General features: G+C 36.3%; 4 protein-coding genes across 4 annotated transcripts; 2 read left to right on the top strand and 2 right to left on the bottom strand.

Annotated features, from left to right (window-relative positions):
• The first annotated feature begins 3,818 nt into the window (after positions 1-3,818).
• LOC108215982 (arogenate dehydrogenase 2, chloroplastic) lies at positions 3,819-5,158 on the top strand. The gene has a single exon (XM_017388625.2). The coding sequence runs from the start codon at positions 3,903-3,905 to the stop codon at positions 5,025-5,027; it is 1,125 nt and encodes a 374-aa protein (XP_017244114.1). The 5' UTR covers positions 3,819-3,902; the 3' UTR covers positions 5,028-5,158.
• A 3,328-nt stretch (positions 5,159-8,486) lies between these two features.
• On the bottom strand, positions 8,487-11,919 carry LOC108217725 (pyrophosphate-energized vacuolar membrane proton pump 1). The gene is made up of 8 exons (XM_017390605.2): positions 11,555-11,919; positions 10,747-11,321; positions 10,296-10,675; positions 10,114-10,200; positions 9,702-10,032; positions 9,217-9,627; positions 9,041-9,100; positions 8,487-8,946 (listed from the first exon to the last, which is right to left on the bottom strand). Exons 1-8 carry the CDS (start codon positions 11,781-11,783, stop codon positions 8,740-8,742), a joined length of 2,280 nt encoding a protein of 759 aa, XP_017246094.1. The 5' UTR covers positions 11,784-11,919; the 3' UTR covers positions 8,487-8,739.
• Positions 11,920-13,954: 2,035 nt separating this feature from the next.
• Positions 13,955-17,573, top strand: LOC108216655 (uncharacterized). The gene is made up of 4 exons (XM_017389479.2): positions 13,955-14,300; positions 15,893-15,936; positions 16,519-16,804; positions 17,110-17,573. The coding sequence occupies exons 1-4, from the start codon at positions 14,243-14,245 to the stop codon at positions 17,418-17,420; spliced, it is 699 nt and encodes a 232-aa protein (XP_017244968.1). The 5' UTR covers positions 13,955-14,242; the 3' UTR covers positions 17,421-17,573.
• Positions 17,574-18,644: 1,071 nt separating this feature from the next.
• LOC108219375 (uncharacterized) lies at positions 18,645-22,347 on the bottom strand. Its single transcript, XM_017392792.2, has 3 exons — positions 22,255-22,347; positions 21,446-21,801; positions 18,645-21,180 (listed from the first exon to the last, which is right to left on the bottom strand). Exons 2-3 carry the CDS (start codon positions 21,790-21,792, stop codon positions 18,867-18,869), a joined length of 2,661 nt encoding a protein of 886 aa, XP_017248281.1. The 5' UTR covers positions 21,793-21,801; positions 22,255-22,347; the 3' UTR covers positions 18,645-18,866.
• Between the last annotated feature and the right edge of the window lie 2,927 nt (positions 22,348-25,274).

Here is a 25,274-nt window from a genome sequence, read left to right on the forward strand (position 1 = left end):
TTGCGGGTTCCTCACAAAATCAAAATTTTTCTGTGGAAGCTGCACCTCAATATCCTGCCTACAAAAACTTTTCTATCTGCTAGAGGCATCATATTAGCAAAAGGGATTATGTGTGAGTGGTGTAGCTGCTCCGAAGAAACGACAATTCATCTCTTGATAGAGTGCCCCCAGGCCAAAGATATATGGAAGCAAGTTTTCTCCTGGTGGCTGATGCCACATTTTATCCGCCACTTGGACTCTATTAACAGTCTCTGGAACCTCTTCAAAAAATCACGGTCGAAGAAAATTCACCTGTTATGGAGAATCACTGTAAGTGCCACATTCTGGGCCCTCTGGCTACTTAGAAATGCAAAAGTTTTCAACTCACACGACACATCAAAGGAAGGTTTGCTTGCCATGATAAAGAATCTCACAAAAGAATGGAGTCTGGCTTTTGATTTGATGATAGAATCATCTTTGCAGTGGTGGAATCATAATCCTGTAGGTTCCATCACATTCTCAGAATCCTATCAAATGGACAGTTTGTTTACTACGGGCAATTCATTGGTCGGTTTCATTGATGGTTCTCACAAAGCCAGAAGTGGTCAAATTCTTTCAGGCATGGGTGGGGTAATCCTAGACAGTGAAAAGAATACCATCTTTATTTTCTCTGGACCAGTATCTTCAGACTCCGCACTAGAAGCTGAATGGCAAGCTTTGAAGTTTACAGTACAAGCCTTTGGAAAATCGCCCTATAAAGATAGGTCGCTAATTATTTATTCAGATTGTAGCAGACTAGTGTGTAAGTACCTCGAGATCACAACCTTGCAAGGAGCTGAAGAAAGTCTAAACTTATTAGTGCAAAATCTCAGCATTAAGGTCAAGTTAATACACAGGGACCTAAATCAAAAGGCGGATAAGCTAGCAAAAGAAGGTGCTTCAAGGCCCAGTTTAATTCATCTTTGGACTGGACCTCAGCTGGGCTAATCCACTTTTATTTAGTGGCATTCATAAAATACTCTAAAGTCGAAAATCATAGCTAGTACACAGATATGTGGAGCCAAGGTTCATGGCTGTTCATGAAGCTGACCTAAATGCTGCAGTAGTGAACGAGGCAGAGGAGTTTCCAGCAGTAGTAGATGTTCAAGAGGGTGAAGAAGAAGAAGTGCAGGTGGAAGCCGAGGCGCCATGGTAATGAGGAGTTTGCATGCATGTGTTTCTACGCTATAGTATTTTGGTGGCTTAGTTTATTATCTATTGGCTAATAGTTGTAGTTACCTAGGACTAGTTGTTTTCGTGTTTGTTATTTGAAGTAGTGGATGGAGTTCTTGGCCTGATGCTTTTATTATGTCTAGTTTTAGGTTGGATTCTCTAAGTCGTCGGGATGTTTATCCCTTAAACCTTTTGTAATCCTTTCTCTTCAATGATATCCTTGCTTTTCGAAAAAAAAAAATTAAACCGGAAACATTGAAATAGTCGTTGTTGGGATCAAGTACTACTTATATAATATATATAATATATTATTTATTTAACATACAAAAAAATATATTTATCTATTTTTTTTATTAATTATTAAGAAATATTAATCTAACTAGAAGATCACATATTATTTTGAAATATTTATTTTCAAAATAATTAAATATTACAATATTTATGATAAAAAAATAAATATTATAAGTCGACTTGAGTTATTATAATATATTTTTATCATAATCTTGTTCGGTTATAATTATTGTATGATTTTTAAGATTATGATTATTTTCAATTTGATTTTTCAATTTTTAGTTATATTCTTTACTTAATTGTCATGGGTAGTTGAATAAATTATATTGTAAACATAAATTTTCATGTACCAAAATTGGTTAAAACGGATGAGCTTCCTTGATTAACCACGTTTTTCTTTGTCATGTGATTCAACCACTTTGATTACAATATCTTTACAATATTTTTGTAATTTTACATTAAATAAAACGACACATAAATTCGATAAGCACAAGACATGGTTGTAATTTTGTCAGGATAACATAGAGTGAAGTGTGTCTGTTAGGGTAATACAGATTACCAGATTTTGATAGCCTATTCTGTAAATGGTAATTAAGTAATTTAATCAATAATACTTCAAAAAAAGTATTTTAATCAATAAGTTATTATTCAAAAAGTTTCAGCTTAAATTGGTATCGTAACAACAATCATCAATATACTTATATAAAGGAGAAGCATGGAGCGTTTAGGTGGCGCCTCTGAGAGAGCTCCATTCTATTTTTCTATTTTTCTGAAATTTTTGGATGAAAAAGTATTAAAAATAAAAACTGCCTTTTTTAGTTTCGGATGTATTGGAAGAAAGTTTCAGACCTACCTTTTTCAAAATATCAAAATCAAATCAGAATCTGAAACGATCATCATATTTTTGAAAAAGATGTATATCAAAAATAGAAAGTATTTTTGATAAGCCGGTCTTTTCTCAAATCAAACTCTATAAATTCAGGTTAGACTTCATAAAATTTAACACACAATTTTTCTTGAGCTTATTTGTCTTCTACATCTAATACCATAATGAGTTACACTATGCTAGCTAGATGTTTTGAATGACGATAGAGATGATTGGCTGATAAGAGAAAGAGTTTGTCGGGTGTGGTAGTCGACAAATCCAAAGACGGGAGAACAATATAGTCTTGACATGATATTGATGGATGAAAAAGTTAATAGATTAACTGTGAGTGATATATGTTTGTTCTTTATTTTTTTATAATATTTGTTTTGTCCATCGGATATGTTTGTTATTTTTAATTTTTATATGGTTTACTTTGTATACATGAAAAGATTATTCATGCAATACTTTCACAATATCTGTTTGTTCGGTTCAAGCACCTTTTTAGTGAAACTGTTTATACAGTATATATACAGTATAAATAAAGGTTGTTGCAAGGGTAGTTATAGACCGAGATCTTATGGATTTAAATTGATGTTTTTGCAGACAATCAATCCAAAAAAGGAAGGAATCACTAATAAACCCGTGCATGGATTGGAGTTCATGCGTCGCGAGATGATTCATGTTCGTACAACTAGTACATAATGTTTATCCCTATTAAAATTAGGGATGGTTTCGAAGTTTTATCTCAATATCTTTTAACTTTTACGCACCTATGCTAAACACAATCAAAATTAAGATTTGTTGTGCTTTGAATAGTTAATTACATGCAAATTTTTATTTTCATTTGTTCACTCATGAATTATAATCCGATTTTGCAATTTTATATATTAATATTGGTATTGCATCGAGATGTTTAAAATATAAATTATTTTATTCTATTAATATTAATTTTGAATCATTAATATAATTTTTATAAGCTGCCGCAAATTTATTTTATTTTATAAATATTTATATTAAATCATTAATTTGATTTTTATAATCCGCCGCAACGCGCGGATTCTCAACTAGTTTATAATAATTATCCACCACCTTTCAATTTTTCTTTAGCACGCGTGGAAACTGTTTGATAATTATGTCTTTTTATCAATACATTTACTTTTAGTAAAAGAATATTTTTATTTTTTATGAAAATATATTTTATATTTATTTTCAACAAAGTTAAATGTTTATAGAAAATAATACATATTTATATACCATTTTTCAATAATAAAATATTATTATTCTAAAAATTAATAAAATAATACACAGAAACATTCTTTAAAAAATTATTCTAAATTACTTTAATAATTTTAAATCTATATCCACCAATCCATGAGCTAAATTTCAAATTAGCCAACAATTTGACTGAGCCATCGATTAGGATCCAGCGAACCTGCTCAAATTTTACTCCCTATAAATCAATAAAACCAGTCTCGTTATGACCAAAATAAAAATAAAAATTTAACCCGAAACTAGAAGAAACTCGTGTGCTAAAAAACACGAGCGCGCCGCCATGATTTCTCTCCGGCCACAACCTCACGCCGCCGTGAAATCCAATAAACACCACTCTCTCCCTCTCTCTCCGGCGTCTCGTCTCTCCCATTTCTCCCCGCCCCATCTCTCCCGTTTCTCTCCCCCGCGCACCAATCTCCGCCTCGTAATCCGCGCCATCGACGCCGCGCAGCCCTTCGACTATGAGGCCCATCTCTCCCAGCGCTTCAACAAGTCCACTAAACTCAAAATCGCCATCGTGGGTTTCGGTAATTTCGGTCAATTCTTGGCTAGAACAATGGTTAAACAGGGCCACACTGTTCTTGCTCACTCTCGTTCTGATTATTCTGAAAAAGCAGCTGAATTAGATGTATCTTTTTTTCAATGTGCTGATGATCTTTGTGAAGAGCATCCTGATGTGATTCTGTTGTGCACTTCTATTATTTCGACTGAATCTGTTTTAAGGTCATTGCCTTTACAACGATTGAAAAGAAATACTCTGTTTGTTGATGTGCTTTCTGTTAAAGAGTTTCCGAAAAGTTTGTTTGTGCAAATCTTGCCTCAAGATTTCGATATTTTGTGCACTCACCCTATGTTTGGTCCCGAGAGTGGAAAGGAGAGTTGGAAAGATTTGTCCTTTGTGTATGATAAGGTTAGGATTGGGAAAGATGAGTCTAGGGCTTTGCGGTGTGAGAGGTTTCTTGATATTTTCAAGAATGAGGGGTGTCGGATGGTGGGAATGAGTTGTGCTGAGCATGATAGGCATGCTGCAGAATCGCAGTTTATAACGCATACAATGGGGAGGGTGTTGGAGAAATTGAGTTTGGATAGTACCCCGATTAATACTAAAGGGTACGAGACGTTGTTGAACTTGGTGGAGAATACTGCAAGTGATAGTTTTGATTTGTATTATGGGTTGTTTATGTATAATAAGAATGCAATGGAACAGTTGGAGAGGCTGGACTTGGCGTTTGAATCTTTGAAGACCGAGTTGTTTGGGCATTTACATGATGTGTTGAGGAAACAGTTGTTTGGGAAGGCGGAAGAGGGACTGGAGAGACCTGTCGAAAGACCACTGCTGCCTGAGTTGCCTCAAAATGGGAGGGCATTGATCTCTCGTGCAGAAAACTTGAATAAAGAAAACTGATAAATTTTGAATCCTGGTAGTTTGTATGGTTTTCACTTTTACCATTTACATTTCATTTTATTTTGTTTAATGGGTATGCAGTGTGTAACAATAGTTGAATTTGGATTATGGATGGCTATTTAATTATTTAACCTGCTGGCAAACCACCATAAGACTTCTCTCATTATATTTTTGCTGATAGTTTGTTTCAACATTAACGGAGCTTTGCCATATTTTACACTATGTCTCTGGTAACTACTCACACATTAACCTGACTATTCTTGATGGAGAGTTCAAGATTTGCAGATATGATATTTGCCTTAACTATTAATCAAGGATATTATTATATACTCAGATATGTGCCTTTTAACAACACCGTGCATTGGTGTCAATTATGAAAGTGACTCGATTCTAGCTTCGCATCTATTAGCAGTTGAGCACATGCTTGTAAACATTACGCATATCTTGATACTCATTTACCAAAGTTTTCAGCTAAAATGTGAAATGTTAGTTCGACTTGTGTACTGCAATAATAAGAAAATATGATAATACCCTGAGATGCCCTCTGCCACTGTTGTTCATATAACCCTATATCACATTTGCATGCCCTCTGCCACTGTTGTAACTTATATGATGAGACCAAGTTACCATGCATTGATGAAATGAAAACTTCACAAGACTCTGACATATACAATTCTTTGGTTTGTTTCTTTCCTGATCTCAAAACCAGTCCTCAAAAGACTTGTTTCCTGCCGTTTGATATTCATATGCATTTTGTTAGTGCCTAATGCTAGATTGTGAAAAGCACTCAAGACTGTAGAATTGCAGAATTTTAATCTTATTGCATCTTCCTCTGCATTAATAAGATAACTTTATAAATTACCATTTGAATCATTTGTGTATCTCACAAATGCTCGTTGTGGGTTAAGTGGGTTCATGAATTTCGTATCCGGAGCAGAAGTTTTTGGGATATTAAAGAAGCATGGGATTCATCGTGGAGTTGGAAGAATATTTTGGCTTTACGGGAAGAGATTAGACCTTTTATTAAATCGGTTTTGGGCAATGGTCACTGAATTAATTTCTGGTATGATACATGGGCTTTGAATCAGCCTTTGTCTAATTTTTGTAGTCGTCGTGATATGGTAGAGATGGGGCTGAGTATGTCTGCTAGGCCTGCAGATTTTGTGATTGATGGTCGTTTGGAATGGCCTGCTCAACTCTTAGTGAGAATTCCTCATCTGAATTTGGTGAATATTCGAGTTTCAGAGGTGCCTGATAGAGTAGTCTGGCTCTCGAACACAGGGAAGTAGACAATTTTTTCTGTGCATCAAGTTTGGGATGATCTTCGTGCGCACGCGAGTAAGGTTGTGTGGTGGCACTTGATTTGGTTTCCGAAAAGAATTCCAAAACATTGTTTCACGCTCTGGTTAGCAGTTAGAGCAAGTCCAATGGTGAGCTAAAAATAGGTGTAGCTATTGCTATAATATAGCCCCAAAAAGTGGTTTTTGGTGCTAAAATAATATCACATCTCCAATGGTTGATGCTATATCTTGTGCCAAATGAATATATGTGCATTCATGTACTTGAATAGGTTGAGATATAAATCTATTTTTTATTCATTTCCCTCCACTTTTTTACTTTTTGATGAGGTGTCAATTATAGCTATTGCTATAGTTTGTGCTAAATATAGCACCAACTATAGCAATATGCTATTTTAGCATCAAGTTTAGCACACCATTGGAGTTGAAATTTTTTGATTTAGAGCTATAATATAGATATAGCATAAGATATAGCTCACCATTGGACTTGCTCTTAGAGGCAAACTTCTAACTCAGGATAGGCTTCAGAGTTGGCAAGTTCAAGATCAGCTTGTCTGTAGTTTTTGTGGAGGTCCTCCAGATTCGATTGCTCACTTGTTCTTTAACTGTGTTTTTTGCAATCATATTGTGCATTTTTTACAGAGCAGAGGGTACTGTTCCCATTATCAAGGGAACTGGGACAGTTTTATCAGGAGGTCTGCTGTTGAATGGAGAGGCCGTTCATTGCATAATCTCATAAATAAACTGGTGTTGGCTGCTATTATTTTTCATCTGTGGCAAGAACGAAATAGAAGATTGTTTCAGCGTGAAGGGAAAAGTGATTGGCAGATTATAGCGGATATCGAGGATGATGTTCGGGAAAAATTAATGGGGCTGTTTTATGTGCATAATCAGCGAGTGTGTACTGAACTGCTCTGCTGGGGTGTTATTATTGAGCTTCCTTCAATCCAAATTCAGTAGGATGGATGTAGTTTTTTGCGGCATGTTCTATTTGCTGTTTATTTATGTGCAAGTTGGCACTGTAGACGTGATTTTCATTCCAGGCCAGGTCTGGGATTTATCTTTCTGCTGCAATTTTTTGAGTGTGGAACTGTTCAGATCAGTTGGTTTTGATACCTGGTCTGAGCTTTTGGTTGCTGGTGTTTGCTGCTTGTTAGAGGCTGTTTTTGTTGATTTAGTTTGGTCTTGGTTTCGTACTGGTATGGGGTATTGCAGTGGGCTGTTTCAGTGGTGCTGTAGTTTTTCGTGTGAAGGCCTGGTGGCGTTAATTTCTCAGTCCTGTATCATCAATTTCTTTGTGATGTATGCTGTCCGCAGGTCTTTAAATTCAGGGTATAAATTGTTTTTTTATGGTTCTGTTTTGGAGGGGATTTTTCTTTTCTTCAACTATTATTCTGGGAGGAGTCAGGATCATAAATTAAATAATTTTTTCTGGGGGTTGGCCTTCACTGTTGCTGTTTTGATTTGTTTGTCAAGTTCTTCGCCCAGCCGCTGTTTTTGTTTTTTGCCGTGGATTTGGTGGAGTGCTTGGAGAGTCTGTCCAGTGAATTGGGGCTGTAGGATTTTTTCTCCTTGGTACTGTTGGAGGTATAGTAATGTTGTGCATGGATTTGGAGGTTTTTATTTTGCGGAGTTGAGGAGATGTTGCTTAAAAGGTCATTGGAAGATGCTGCAATTTCTGCTTGGCCACTGGTATTGTTTTTTAGTCTGGAGTTTCTTTCTTGATGCAGCTTGGCCTGATTGGTGGCTCTCCATTGTTGGGTTTGTTGTGTGTGGGTGCGGTGGAGCTTGGAGTCCTCTCGTTGTATATTTCCCCTTTCTGATATAGAATTTATATGAGGTGCCGCCCTCATTTACCATAAAAAAAAAAAGCCCATCAACTTTGTTGTTCACTGCCGTGGTCAGTAGCTAGAGTAGTAGGAGTAATCTAATTGTATCTTGTTAGTACATCCTATATACTTTCATATAGTCAAAGGTTTCCCGGTTCATATGAAAAGAAATATACTTTGATCAACAGTACTCATATGCTGTATTGTTAGTTCTTCAGGATATTCCTGGAGTGATATGAAAAATGTCTTTTTGGCAATTTTGAAAATCTTGAACTATAGGTATCTCTCTTCTTTTATTTTCAAGTGTTTTTATTAGCTTACGACATGTCCAATATCCAGATCTTGCATCCCGTGAACTTGCCAGAGTTTACCATGTTATGTCTTCCATACTTGGCAGAAGTTGTCGCAAGATTGAACGTTTTAATCATTATCTTTGCCAATGCCAAGTCTGGGAGAAAATCCTCATGATCGGCATAAATTAAAATGTACAAGAAATTACATATAATTGCGCCACTGTTAGCCATGAGAATGGAGCGAAGGGGAAAGATGAAAACAATTCAGCCATAGCCTGCGCTTCCTGTTATTCTAGAACATCTTGAATAATAATCCGCCATGTGTAGCGAAAAATGGAGCGAACACCAGTGATTCAACTGCCATCAGCTTGATGAGGATGTTAAGTGATGGTCCAGATGTGTCCTTGAGAGGATCCCCAACAGTGTCACCAATCACAGCGGCCTTGTGGGCATCGGAACCTTTAGGACCCAGGGTCCTGGCATGCTCGGAAACACCAGCCTTCATTTCAAATACAGAGTGTCAGGCCTGTTGTAATCAGACTTGGAAGATCTTTAGAAACAAAGCTCGCTATTTTTCCAAATAGTATGTTTACCTCGATGTACTTCTTAGCATTATCCCACGCGCCACCAGTGTTGGAGGCTGAAATGGCAATCTGTAGCAACGCAACATAGAGCAATTGGATTCACAGCTTACATGCAAAAGCCAACATTGTTTTTGATTTGCTAGATGTAACTAGAGTGGAAGTTTAGCTCCATCATAGGGACTTACCTGTACCCCAGAAACAAGTGCTCCAGCAAGGACACCAGAAAGAGTTTCCACGCCAAAGAAGATTCCAACAACGAGGGGCGTAAGCATAACAAGAGCTCCAGGGGGGATCATCTCTCTGATGGAGGCATCCGTGGAGATCTTGACACATGTAGCATAATCAGGCTTTGTAGTGCCTTCCATTAGACCAGGTATCGTGTTGAATTGCCTGCGCACTTCTTCAACCATCTTAAGAGCTGCACTTCCCACACTCTTCATTGTCATGGCCGAGAACCAGTAAGGAAGCATTGCACCTACCAGCAGACCAATGAAAACTTTGGGTGTCAAGACATCGACAACCTCAATCTCTGCTCTGCTGACAAATGCACCGAACAGAGCTAAGGACACAAGGGCTGCTGACCCAATTGCAAAACCCTGAGTAAGTGGTTAATAACTTAGTATCAGCAAAGAGTGGAATTGCAAAAATGAAAAGTTTGTTACATATATACCTTTCCGATAGCTGCAGTGGTGTTTCCTGCAGCATCAAGGGCATCAGTTCTCTCTCGTATTCTATGACTCATTCCGGCCATCTCAGCTATGCCTCCAGCGTTATCACTAATGGGACCATATGCATCAATGGCCAACCCAGTAGCAATAGTGCTCAACATCCCAAGGGCAGCTACTGCAATACCGTACATAGCAGCAAAGCTGAAACTAACAAAAATGCTAAACGCGATGGCAAAAATAGGAATGATGGCCGATTTATATCCCAAAGCAAGGCCAAAGATAACATTGGTTGCTGCTCCAGTGCGGCAGGCATCAGCTACGTCTTGTACAGGACTGAAAAATTATTAAAGAGGTTAAACCAGTAAAGATCAAGAATTTTCCAGTAGAAAGAAAAAAGAAGGCATAGCAAGGTACCTGTAAGCGTTGCTTGTATAGTACTCAGTCACGAATCCAATAAGAAGCCCGGCCAACAAACCGACACAAACACAAAGGAACAGTTGCCTGGAAACACAGAGTATATAGATCAAAATGTTATCTTCACAGAGTAGATAGAGAGTACATGCTATTGATCTATATATTTAAGCGGAAAGACTTGCCAGTTCTGAACCTCTTTCTGCTGTCCAAAAATGAAGATGGTGAATGTGACAGGAAGGGCAATCCAACTAACAACTGCTATACCAAAAGTCATCATCACAGTGGAAATAATGAGTTGATTCTTTAGTGTTGGTTGAATTTCTTTGACATTTCTAACTTCAAAAAAATCAGTTGCAAATAGTGTTGTGATCAAACAGACAAGAATGCCCATAGAACTGATGAGGAGAGGATAACACATTGCAGTGAAGTCATGTGAGATCCCAAAAGAGGAGATTGAGGCAACAACGAGTGCTGCACACGATGACTCTGCATAAGAGCCAAAGAGATCGGATCCCATACCAGCTATATCTCCAACATTGTCCCCAACATTATCAGCAATCACCTGATCAAATATACCATTAGTTTGAATCCCGATAATAAGTTACTCATAGATAAACAATATGGATATCCTACCGCAGGATTTCTAGGATCGTCTTCTGGAATATTTCTCTCCACCTTGCCTACAAGATCAGCACCAACATCAGCAGCTTTGGTATAGATACCTCCTCCAACTCTTCCAAAGAGAGCCATGGAAGATCCTCCAAGGCCGTAACCAGTTATGGACTCGAAGAGGCCTTCCCAGTCATCACCATAGTATAACTTAAACAGATTGATGGTAATGTACAAAACTAGAAGTCCATTTGCAGCAAGGAGGAAACCCATGACTGCTCCAGATCTAAACGCGACAATGAAGGCCTTCCCAACACCCTTCCTTGCCTCTAAGGTGGTTCTAGCATTTGCATAGGTCGCGATTTTCATTCCAAGAAAGCCAGAAACCACAGATGTGACAACACCAAGCAAGAAGGATATGGTGCTGAATACAGCAGTTGCAAGAGCAGGCTTGCACATTCTGCTGGCATCATATGTACAAGGCCGGCTCTTCGTGCTGAACCCCTCCACAGATCCAAGAAAAAGAAATATCAAAATCGCGAAAGCAACCATGAAAACACCAACATACTGATACTCCGTGAAAAGGAAGGAAGTTGCTCCTATAAACCAACCACATAAAACCAGTATTCAATTCATCATTTATAGTAAATCAAGTTCCACTAGTAACCATCTTATCCTTCTAATAACATCAAGTACCTACTAAAATTAAATACAGATTCAATATATAAAATAAATAACAATGCAGGTTATATTCCAAAATATATTTAAACCCTTTTTTTTTAAAACACTTGATCATATATTCAAGTGGACAGATAAAATAATAACAATGCACCTTCAGAAATAGCATTCTGAATATCCGCGCATCTGATGATAACGCTATGATCATTCCCCCCTTCCTCGGCCTCAATCAGAGGCTCTTTCTTCCCATTAGAAGATTTATCAGGCGAAAGCTTGACGAAGGAGACAAGAAGCCACTGGAGCAGAGAGAATGCAATTCCGATAACAGCACACACTGGAATTATGATCTCTGTTCCCATTTCAGACAGCAATTCATTTCCCATTGTAACTCAGCCGCCTGCAAAAGCACTTGTGTCCAACAAAATGTTGCAGAATGAAAATGGAGTGAAGTTTATTAATGAGAAGATAGTTTATGTGAAGCATTAGTAAAGAGTATGGATAAAATTTGCAAATATAATGTTACTACAGAACATAACAAGATAATAGTCCTAGAAATCATGTAGTACCCCTTTAGAAGAGGAAGTAGTTAGAGTTTGGCAAAGATTGCGGGATTTATCGTTTTGGTAGTTAATATTTATTCCTTGCTGCTGCTGCTACTTGACATACATGTGCATCAACAGATACACTCCTGTTCTTGTACAATATCCGCATGCTTTTATTACTACACATCATAACATCACAACAGAAATGATTTTCCCTATATTTTCGAGCCCAATAAATGATAATAAAATTATATATTATATATTATTGTATTAAAATAAAGTTTTTTATAATTATTTAACGTAATAATGATAAATTATTTTTACAAATGGAATATGTGTGTGATATATTAATTTCTATGACTGGCGACTTAGCTGGTTTTTTCTTTTGTTTTGTACATGGTTATAATTATGGTGAACAGTATGTCTTATGTCTTATATTTGTCGTTTCAATTACTGACATGCATGCTATATACCTTCATGTTTTGTTTCGTTAATTTTGGGCTTGGTCTTGACTTGTTAAATACTTTATATAACTGCCTCCATGTTGCTGTAATAGTGATTAACTCCAACATTCTTGAAGAGATAATTGATCATTATATAATATTTAACATAATGGCTGACGAATCTGTTGTTATCGTCGGTGGTAGTGGTTCTGGTGGGTTTGCTGCGGTCATTGATTGGACCACTTACCGTTTCCCACAACCCATTGAACTTACAGACTTGCTTGAGAAATTTAATGGTGGTGTCAGCTTTGCTCGCTGGCAAAAGAAAATGAAGTTGTGGTTGACGGTAAAAGGTCTGTGGCTTGTTATGGAGTACGAGAAACCGAAAATGGAGCAAAGAAAGGCTGAAACTGTTAAGGCTCATGCAATGTGGGCAAAGAAGAATGGGGTGGCTAGGGAAGCCATTTTAGCGACCTTAACAAACACACTATTTGATGTTTATTCATCGGATGCCTATAGTGCTAAACTTTTATGAGGGAAGCTAGGCCTCGCACACAATATTTACTCTCAGGATCTGGAAAAGTATTCTATAGTGAGGTTCCTTGACTTCAAGCTGGTGGACAACAAATCCATGACGGAGCAGGTGCATGAATTCGAGATGATAGTGCATGTTTTGAAGGAGTCCAATATGGACCGCCCTGAGAAGTTCAAGGTTATGAGCGTGATTGAAAAATTCCCAAAGTCTCGGAAAGAGTTCGCTCTTCCCCTGAAAAGACAGTAAGGAGAGATCACCTGGAGTCCTGGACTAACCTTATGCTAGACATCTCGGTTCAAGAACAACACAAGTCCAAACATGGACATGTGATGCCATCTGAACACGGTAGCTCGAAGGTAAATGTAGCAAACGTAGGATGTCACTAAAAAGGGTAATGCTAATAAACCTAAGAGTGATAAGGTAAAGGACAAGAAACCAAAGGCAAACAAACCATGTTGGTCTTGTGGGCAGGTTTAGGCATGGAGTAAGGACTACCCTACAAAGAAAGGGAAGAAAACCGAGACGGGTAGCGCAAGCAAATGCTGTCCTTGGATCCGAAACTGGGCTCATAGCAAACATAGTTGTTGGTGAGGCTTCGGCTTCTGAAACCAACAAAGACCAGTATGTTTCCTACAATCCTGTACTATTTTCCACTTATTTATCAAATGAATGATTGATTGATAATAAACATTAAATTCCACTAATTCGAACTGACTTAAATCAAACCGTTTGGTTCGGTTTGCCGAGTTAGGTGTTACGGGGTGTTTGAATTTTGAAAAATCATAATTGTGCGTTAGGTTTCGATTTATCCTAACTAAACTAAACCGCGATAACCTCACGTATTAAATTTTATTTGAAAATATTTGCCCCTATTAATATAAAAAAAGTGCATTATTGTATTATTTATTAAATTATAAAATCTTAATCTTGTAATATAATTTAATAACTGAATAAAACACTAAAAGCTTTTAAAATAATAGAATTATATCATGGAATATATTACTTATTATCAATGTAGAAGGAAGATACATAGGGAGATGTAGTAGTAATAAAAAAAAAAAAGGGAAAGTGTAGTGTTAAAGTGAGATATTATTAATTATTAATAGTTGAGTTGTTGATCATCATCATCATCGCAATTCGCACACCTCCGATCTCGGCTGCTCCATGTCCGCATTGCCGCACAAATCATTCCTCCTCTCCTCCCTCTCAATTCATAACTCCCCTTAAACCCCTTATTTTAATATTTTAAATATATCGCTTTGTTATACTTACACACATCTGTATCTATCTATTTCTCCTCAATATATATTGTTTAGATAAATATGGGAAAGAGAAAGAAAATAACTGACCACAACAAGACTCCTCCTCCTTCTCCTTCGGGTATGTTTCTTTTACACCCTCTCTTCTTTTTTATTTATTTTTAATTTTTTTCATCAATTTGGGCTTTTGAAATTTTCATTTTCTTGGTTGTGCTGATTCTTTGGTGATCATGTTTAATTCTTGTAATATATTATGGATTAACTTCTGGGTCATCAATGTATTACTCTTCAGGTTGAAGTTTGTGGGTGAAAAATTTTAGGTACTTTTTGACTGTTAAAGAATAGTTGATGTGTTCTTAAAATCCCATGTTTGTGATTTAGGAAACTTGAAGTTTGGATTGATGGGATGTCAAGGTGGTGGATTTTGGGTTTTACATGAATTTGGAATAAATTAATTGTGATCAGATTTGATATCGTAAAGGTGATCATCCAAAACTAAGACAGGGATACCATTTTAAAGAACATTTAGGGAGTAGTTATTAATTTGTGTTGTACTTTCAGAGGGGGAAGGCCCAAGTTTATCGTGGATTGAAGCTTGGGATTTTTCCTTGGTCATGAACATTGGCTCGGATTAAAGATAACTTAGGTAGACAACTAAGTGGAATTGTTATGAGTTTGCTTAAATATGAGAAATCTTTGTAGGCTTGAAACATCAATTATTGCACTGCTTCGTATACTTTAACAGTACACTGGAATAGAAAATGTCTATTTTTCTTATCATATATGATATACCACTCATATATCATGTTTTAATTTTTAAAAATCACATGTCAATGATCAAGTTCAGGGCCATCAATGAATTACTGTTCAAGTGGCAACTTGTAGGATAAAATATATACACAATTTTTAACTGTCAAAACACGGTAACTTTTAAGTTTCACAATAAAAATCCAGTTGGCTTGTAACTGAAATCCTATAATTTAATAGTTTATAGACATATATATAGATTGCAAAACACAAAGTTTGTATGTTGTCGGAATGTCAAGATAGTTAGTTATGGGTTTTGCACAATATAGCTTAGCTTGCATCAAATATGATTTGCTGATTTCAAAACTAAAACAGAAATGGGAACCTTAAAAAGAACATGTAGGAAGTAGTTATTTATTTTATTAGATTACATAATGCAGAAAAGCTTAAGTTTATTGTGGATTCCATGGTCCTCGACTTCATGCGGGATCAAGAATGACTTGGGTAGCCAACTGACCAGAATAGGTATTGATGCTGCTTATGGGAAATCTTTAAAGCTTAAATCGAGCGGGATTAAGAATGACTAGGGTAGACCAATGACTGGTATTGTTATTAATGCTGCTTATGGGACATCTTTAAAGGTTTGAAACATCTCATATTGAGCAGCTTCCTAGGTTAGAAAGTGCCCCTAAATAGGAAATGGATGTTTTCTTTTCTGAGCCACTGAATAGTCGTAAATTTTAATACCTAGTGTTTCCCTAGTAATAATTTCCTCCAACATGGGAGTTTTGTGCTCCCTGAAGAACATCACTTTCTTTTTGTTATCTCAATCTATTGTATATTCTTATTGAATAAATGAGTAATGCTTAGAGTAACTTTAAGTATATGTTTGAATATAATCTATGGATTATATTCATTAAAAGATGAGTTTTAACTTATTGCCCCCTTATTACTTTTATGTCTCAGGGTTTATGCCATATTCCTCTCCAATGGATTCATTTTCAAATGAGGTTTGTCACTAAACCTGTTTCAACTTTACTCTAAGATGTGATGTTCTTTTGCTGTCTTTCCTTTTTCTCTGACATTACCAAGTTCACTTTTGATTTTTGGACTGCAGACTATAGTAAAAGTAATTGTCAAAATTTATTATTTGCATATGTTTCCATCATGTGAATACAATAAATAATACTCTTTAGTTGCGTCTATATACACATAAGCATGATATACATATTAAACCCTTCTCCTAATAGCTAGACCAATGATTTAAGGTAAATGGTAAGTCAACATTAAATCAAGGCACTTTTGAGCGAGCAGTCTCTTATTCGAATTTCGGGAACCCGAATATTCTCAAAATATATCATTTTGGCCACTAAATTTAGGGTTGCCCCAGAGAAGGGCTGTGATTTGCTCTTTAATCTTGATACAGGGTTTCAAGTGGTTAGTCATATAAACACATAAGCATGATATATTAAGCTTTTAGCCCTTCTCGCAGCACCTTCAGGTTTTGGTAGAGAATAGCACCATTTGCTTGGTAGGTCAAAGAAGAACCAGGTTTAATTCTCTTAAAGGAACTTCACTTGTTTTGTTTGTAGAAATCTTCACGTTCAGTTGGCACCAGTTCAATAAAACCTCTATCTTCCATTATGGATATCATGGAGAGTCCTGTGAAGATGGCGAGCCAGTCAAATGCTCATCACCACAATCGTACAATAGTAGTAAGGCATCCACGTCATTACTATGGCCGTCAATATTCACGACGAAACTCTACTCACCATACTGATGCATCAAGCTCTCAAGGAAAGGTTACTCCTCTACATAATGATAGATTGTCCTTCAAGTTGGCGAGGCAAGGGAATTCAGAATCTAGTAGGCATGCAGGTAACTTTCCTAAGGGTTTTTGGCTTAGAAATACATCTAAAGCTCTTGTTTATATTTAAAGATACTGAGAATAAACTAATAATGTGTGGAGCATCTTCACAATGAATAATAGTAAGTTACTTATAGTCATGTTGTTTGTGATGGTGAATATTGTTTTGTTGCAAACCTTAGTTCTCTTTCTCTACTGTTTTAGTTTTCATCTCTTGTCCTGGTGAAATGACCATATTTGTATAAATGTAAGATATATGTATATGGTTACCCTTGTACACACTTTTTATGTGAAGTTTCCTTCTTGTCGTTCCCAGAAGGTAGAGACAAAGCATCTCGGAGGCTAGAAAGAATTAGATCTGGTACTACGGCAATGGAAACAATTTCTGCCGATGTAATTCAGATGACATGTGGAATATGCCAGAAACACTTGAAAAGCAGGTCTTATATTTTTGGAAATACCATATCCTCTAGTGACCTGTCTGTGGTGGCAGTGCTAGTTTGTGGTCATGTTTATCACGCTGACTGCCTGGAAACAAAAACAAGTTATGAAGATAGAAGAGACCCGCCCTGCCCCACGTGTACAAGCTTCTTTTCACATATTGATACGCCAAGTACAAAAAACTAGTTACAGATACACTGACTGTGTACTTTAAGATATTGTTAATCTAGCAGGGCATAACTCCTAGGCTGTAAATTAGGTATCTATTAAATGACACAATCGTGTATATGTAATCTTGAATCTCTAGATGATTATAAATGGCATGTGAGACTTCTTAGACATTTGTTGCAGGTGAATCTTTGCAAACCGCAAAAAATGCTGGTTTAGGGACATCTGCTCTTATTTCTTAACCAATTTGTCTTTCTGAGGTCGTACGTCACCACTTATAGTTGTAATTTTGAATCATGCATCAATGATTTAATATATTATTGATGTTATGTTCTGGTCTGCGCGAAAGGTAGCTCTTGAAATATTTCCTCAGTTTTCTGGTTATGCCAGGGACTTCTTGTTAGATACTAGCAGTTGTGCAATCTAAAATTATGTAGCTCAATTTTGAACCAGCGCTTCCTTGGTAGTTAACTAGTTATAATGGAATGTGCCCATGTAGCTCATCGTCTGGTAGTGGCTCACAATATTCTAAGCCATGTTCTTCATCTATCAGTTATCATATTCGTTTTCAATTTCAGTTCTCAAAATCACAAAAAAAGGGTACTTGAAAAAACGAATATTTTTTAGACCAATATCAGTTTCTCAATTTTGTTTAATTTTTTGGTTTAACTTAGTTTTTTTATTTATGATAACGTGTTAGGTTGAGGTTTGACAATGAAACATGTATTGTTTTCGCAAAAACTTTAAAACAACTTTTACATGAATATATAATAAGTAATGTATGTATTAGTTGAGTTTGATAGTGAAATATATATATTATTTTTTGCAAAAGCTAATAATTATATGAAACACATATTGATTTAGGTAATATGATAATTATATATATCATATATTAACAAGGAATATTGAAGTGTTCGAAGTTGAAAGCAGCTTTGTAGTTAAAAACACTTTGCGCTTTAAAAATTTGTAAATAATTCTAGTCCATCCAAAAGAAGAAACATTTTGATGCATGCCTTTACCATACTAAAAATCTTATGTTGTTTAATATAAGAGATAGGAGAAAGGTTTGGGCCAAAAAAAAATGAGTGAATACGAAATTATTATAATGAAATTTGAAAAAAAATTTATACCCAGTAAAGATAAAACATTCCTTCTCAGACCGGAGAGGTGATTTCAATAATTTCATTAAAATACGAAGAAATGAATGGAATGAGGGGAAATAATAAAACTCTTGGGCAATCATCCAAATAATAGTTCAAATTTCATATCATTCCTTCCACATCACGCCCCAACCAAACACAACATTGATCTTTGAAACAGTTTCATGATCAAACAAGTCAAACGACACTGTATTTCCAACAGAACAAACATGAGCCAAATATCCCATAATAGTCGGTAAGACACGGAAAAAGAAGTCACTGGCTAAACTATGTATATGATCTATGAGGTTACAAACCTTGCTCATCAACACTCAGCAATTTCTAAGGTGGCCTTGCATGACTTTTTGTTGTGCCCCTCCTCTTTGCACCTTGTACAGGTAACTGTCCTTTTATCCACAGATTCTGATTCTTTCAGTTCCCTCTTTTCTTGGGCCGCTGTCCTAGTGGGCACAGGGGGGAGCACAGACTCGGTTAAACCTGGACTTTTATCATCATCTTCCACAGGCTTCACTCCCAGTACCAAGTTTATGGACTTGGAATATGTTGATCGGTAGCTATCAGCTGTAAAATATTTGGAATAATAATCATATGAATTCCTACCTGTTGAAATGAAGACAGCAACAGCATGGCAGCATGGTTGCAGCTTTTTCCATCCCAAGCAAGTGCAGTCCAAGTTGTCCAGATTTACAACATGAATGCATTCATCCCGAACTTCAAATAGGGTGTCTGATGAGCACAGGACTTTCATTTTACGTGCTTTTATGCTGTAATTTTGCAACTTTTTTTCATACGATGGTGTGAGGTTTTTGGTCCACTTGCAAGATTCCTTTTGACCTCTGTCCATCAACCCAGCCATCATGCGTATTAGAGCTTCTATCTTCCGTACTATAGACAATTCCCTTAATTCTTCCATTAGTGTAATGTATGGTTCTGCAATATTTTGTGATATATGATTATATTGCTCACCCTCAAAAAACAAACTTGTCCAAAACTCTGGCTCTATTTGCATGACCCAGTCATAAGCTTTGGAACATATTTTTTTTATTTGTTCAGTGCACTTCTCAAAATCACAAAGCCTGGTCGCATGTGCAGCAGCTAAAAGAGTAACTGGCAATAAAGCTTTTCCATCTCCACTGAAAGGACCCTTTAAGTTCCTTTTAAAGCTTTTCATAAGGTGGTAGATGGAGTAACCATGATGAGAATTTTCGAATAACTCAAGCACAGATTTCTTCAGGTCCTTCTCTCTATCCGAAACAAATGTTAGGGATTGAGGAGACGACATTGCATACTTCAATTGCTCTAGAAACCAGTGCCAATTATCACTATTTTCAACATCAACTACAGCAAAAGCAACAGGAAAGAAACCATCATTTCCATCAACTGCCGTTGCTGTCAACAAGATTTCTTGGTAATCTGATCTTATATATGATGCTTCAAGAAAAAGAAGCGGGCGACAACCATTTAAGAAACCAAACATTGTTGCCTGAAACGCCACAAAAAGACCACGGAATGTTTTGTCATCATTGGTGACGAAATTGGTGGAGCTACCAGGATTAGTCTTTGATATTTTTTCACAAAACCAAGGCAACTGATTATAAGCCTCCTTATAAGATCCACGAAGTTGTTCTCGTGCATCCTCAGTCGCCCGCCTTACTTGTGAGTAGCTCAAACTAATCCCAAAATCATGGGAAATGCCACTAGCAATTTCTCTTGGTTTCAGATTCGGAGAATCACGTAATCTTTCCTTAATGATACCTACGAACCGACTCCTTGCTAGGTGACCAGATTTCCAAGATTCACCTCCACATGTGTGTGTATCTTGAAACTTTTTTATCTCAAAAGGATGTTCACTAGAGACCCGCGAAGCATAAATCCTCCAAGAACAACCATCAACAACACATACAGCAATTACACGATTAGCTTCACTCTTTCTCAATTTATATGTAAAACGATGTGCCATAGCATATTTCTGCAGAGCATCTCGAAATTCTTGAACACCTTCAAACTCCTGACCAACACCTTTAATGATATCCCTCCAAGCATCAACTTGGTTTTCCAACAAGTGGTCGTGAGAACTGGAATTGGAAGTGCGATTGTCACAGTCGGCTTTCCTAGGGGTAACATCTTTCCTGGGCTTCTTCATATTATGGCTCAGATGACCGCTCTTTTCCAGAGGAGTTCTCTCCTCATCATCTACAACAATCATGGGACCATTGGCACCAATTTTCCAGGAGGCTGTGCGCCTTCTTTTCTTGACAGCATCTGCAGGAGTAGCAGTTAAATCAATTTTATCCGAGCTGTGATGATTTGCAGCAGCAGAAAAATCGGACTTTGGAGCACAATCTGATTCAAAAACAACCATAGGTCCTGCAGAATGGGTTGAGATAGTAGTCGTTCTACTATCGCTCTTAGCGGTTGCCCGAAGACCTTGTACTACAGGGACATCAGAAGAAGGCTTGGGACTGGAAGCTCCCCCCGTTTTCCTCTTGACAACATGCTTAGCAGGCTTTCTTTTCTGAACACGCTTTCCACGGACTTGATTGCCTGGGGTCAAATCAGTAGGGATTGCTGGCTCGGAACCAGGCTCTACTGTTCCCGCAAGTTTCGCACTGGTTTCCCTGAAAGCGTTACACGTTTACTGATGTGTTTAATGCGCTTATGCAAAGAATGTAGTCAGTGTAAACCCTAACCATCAAAGATTAATGAAAAGGATTGCTCTAGTTATTTTCGAAAGCAAAGGCAAACAATAATACTTGCAACTAGTGAGTTATCCAATGCAATCATGATCTATGCAGCGACCTACTAAAGGCTAGCAACTGTGAACCACTATCAGAAATAGAAATTAATAATGTACAAAGATTCAAAAAAGCACTTTAGATCTACCTGTCGGCATGCATATTCAATGCATCATGATTAAACCCTTCCTTTCCCATAACGAAGACATCTGTAGATACAGAATTCCCGTGAAAATCAAGCATTCTTTTCAAGTCCTTTTCAGTCTTAAGGGTAATAAGATTCCGCCTGTTTCCCGGAAGGAAGTACTTGATGGACATATCATTATAGTCCCGATTACACATTTCGGCTAATTCCAGCTTCAAATCATCAAATACACTCTCAAGATTAACATTTACTGCATTGGCCTCTCCTCCATCATACGACAAAGTTCCATCATCATTCGTAACAAAATCACCGCCATACTGGCAGATTAGAATAAGTTTCCCCCGCACCATTGCATATATCTTCATAATTCCGAACAAATCAGAATCAGCAAAACATGATCAATATATACTCATACAGTCTTATTATCACTTATTATCAAAATTCAAAACATTTACTTGCAACATAAATATAAAATACTTCGTTGAGTTATTACAACAGTGAGTAACTGATAACAAATCAATACTTAAAACTATGCAGTGCCGATATCATAAAATCAAATCTTACAAAGTTCATAAATTTTAAGCAATCACAACAAAGGCAGAGTGCAATCAGTACAGGAATATATATGATCAGATTATAAAGTTCAGCTCAGCATCGAAATTTTATGTCGTGCATTAAGATGTATACAAACAGATGTAAATATATCGAGAGAGAGACAGACAGAGACTGGGGGGGAGAGAGAGAGAGAGAGAGAGAGAGAGAGAGAGAGAGAGAGAGACGGAGGGAGAGGGGGAGAGAGAGAGATTAATTACCTTGAAAAGTGACGGAGGGGGGTAAACGAATTGGGGGGTTTGGGAGACTAGGGAAAAACTGGAAGACGGGAGCGTATAAATTGATTTCACAAACTACAAGGGTGTCATTTGATATATATCATTATCCTACAAGGACTCATTTAAAAATATCTAAAAGTTAGGGTACTGAATCACAATTACACACCCTATTAATAAAAAGATGATAAGAACTAATTATTCAGATCGGATTTTTTTTTTTTATTGACAATGGAGGCTTATATGCCTTACAAATTAGTATCTGTTCTAATACTATTAGAATGAGCCAGAGTCGAACCCGGGTCTCCGGGAACAACAGAGGATAAACCCACCACTTGGGCTATCCAATCGTGCTCATTCAGATCGGATTTTAGAAAGCGCATTTTTAGTTTTTTGAACATACTCAGATGCTACACATTTAATCTGGGTATCTCAAAATTTTCAAAAGACAATCTTATTAGTATCTATTATTATAAAATTGACATATTTCTACATTTCAATATATATTTATTGAGTCATTTTCAAGAGAGAACCATTAAACAGAGAACCCAACCCTTACCTTCTTTCTGGTATTAGTTAGGGTTCTGCCGCAGAACTGCACATGAAAAAAAATATCTTATTAATGTATTATATTTTGAAATTACTTCCGAACACACAGAACGATGCAGAAAAACATGTAATTTTGTTGAAATCGAAATAAAAATATCAAGAATAAACATAGTAAAATCGAATAAAATAAAATAGGACTATACATCACTTAGAAACTACGTTGTATTTCTCAATGAGCAACCATTAACACCATGAATCTTGTGACATCAGACATTAGCAACCATAACAGTGATTATAATTCACAATCATCTAAAAAAGCTCTCTAAACATTAAGTCTATTACTCAGCTTTTAAACAATCTATCACTAATGCTACATATAGGTATTAAAGCACACCTATGCCACAAAGGATAATCGTAAAAAACGGGTATCAATTATTACATTTCTTACTATAATATGCATAGAAGAACACCAACATAAATAATATAGATGGTGTAGATGCCTGATTGACACCTTCACTCTACTTGGCAATATGTAAACTTCATAGAAATTCTAGATTTTGATCTCTTGCTATCATAAGTAGATAACAATATTAGATTCATGAATTTACATATAATAACACAGATATAAAACCAAGTTTACCATAACCAGCTACCAAAATAGAAGTAATAAACATACTCATTGAACTTCGAGCAAATCACACTGTTAAAAACTTATCAAAAACTTCCTTAGAAATGAAAATCATTATTACCTGACTTAGTAAATTAAGAAGTCACCAAGAGTACATATATAGTTGTGTCACAAGGGGAAAGATAAAACATAATTATTCCTTAAAAGATGTGCAAATTTCTATTTGTATTAGGTCCTCAAGCGAGAAAAAATCTACACTCGAGTAATTATATATTTATTGTATCAAAATTATAAATTAGCAGACTTTGGTCAGGTCATGTCAGTCCATCTACTACTCACAACCTGAACCATGACTTGTGTCCACAGCCTCATTCTGGACATTTGGTCTCCGCATTATCTTCAACAAAAACATGAAAATTGAAGGAGGTGCTAGTTGTGGAGTGAGGCATACATACATCTGCTCTAAAACTTGATTTAGGAGTTCCATCGTAGTTCATCTCCCCTTATTATGATGTAAAAACCACATATAAATTTAAGTACATAGCATATCATAAAAAAATATTAATATATTCTTAATGAAACAAAAACCAAAGAAGAAAAAGACTAAAGCATTGAAAAGCCACAAAATCGAAAACAAATAATTAATAAAATTAGAGAGAGAGAGAGAGAGAGAATTAATAATTAGAAAAGATTAATAATAGAAGACGATACTTTCAGAAACTTGTATCTAGGTGTTTTGTCCACCATTGGAGACGCTTGTACCACTAGTTTGGTTGTCCTGGTGAACATAATTGTTAGAGGTTAACAAACTCCAGTTGTGACTTGCCAACTAGCATTGCTATTCGTCAATCCTACAGAGTCGGAATAGAAGTATTTTACTGGTGAGTCATGTCATTCATATATCAAAATGCAAAGTCAATAACACAAACCATGCATAAATATATCTCGGTAACATGATAAATAACAAAAATATACATTTTAAATAACATGATTTTATTGAGAAATCTCATTATTAATCAAATACATTTAACAGTAATCAGATGCATGATCCTTGATCATAATATATACTAGTATTGATGCCCGCGTTGCAGGACTTTAAAATTTTAAAAAAAATCTAATAGCAGAAGAAATTATACATATAGGAATAATGTTGCTTAGAACGAACACAAAGCATTGTAATATAGATAGTGAATATGATTTGGAGAAAGCCAGTATCATCCGATGCAAGCACAACCATTCGAAATCTACATTATTTGTTGTTACTGTAAAGTGTTTATATTTGGACAAAAGGAACAAACAAAGCGATGAGCTAATTTTTGTGTAACCTGATTTCTGGATATGGAACAATCCTCTGGCAGATGGGGCAGCCTTCCATACGCTCTATTGATTGAGTCTCAGAATCGCAGGAGGTATAGACCTGGATAAACCATTTTTGATTTTCGTCCACTTTTATGATGATGAGATGTGCCAGTACTTATTCTTGAATAACAAAGCGTTAGATTTTATTTCAAGTTTTAGCACAGCTGTAATTTTTCATTTCCTTTTGATTTACTTATACACCTTAACAAATTCTTTATCCAACGTCTTAATTGCTTCCACCGTGTACAGCTCGGCTTTCCTTGCCTTGTAAGATGTCATTACTCTTTTTACGAATTCCAGCTCAGCTAACCTAATATGGAATGATTACAATATTAAAGATTCTGAGTAGACTAACATTATGTTTTGCCAAAAACACAAAAATTTCTAACTTACATTCTTCTTAGGTGATTAACGTTGTGGTGGTTATAGTTGAGATAGAATTTGGTATTTGACACATTGCCTAACTTTG

Source organism: Daucus carota, chromosome 4, assembly GCF_001625215.2.
Source record: "Daucus carota subsp. sativus chromosome 4, DH1 v3.0, whole genome shotgun sequence".
Lineage (NCBI taxonomy): Eukaryota > Viridiplantae > Streptophyta > Magnoliopsida > Apiales > Apiaceae > Daucus > Daucus carota.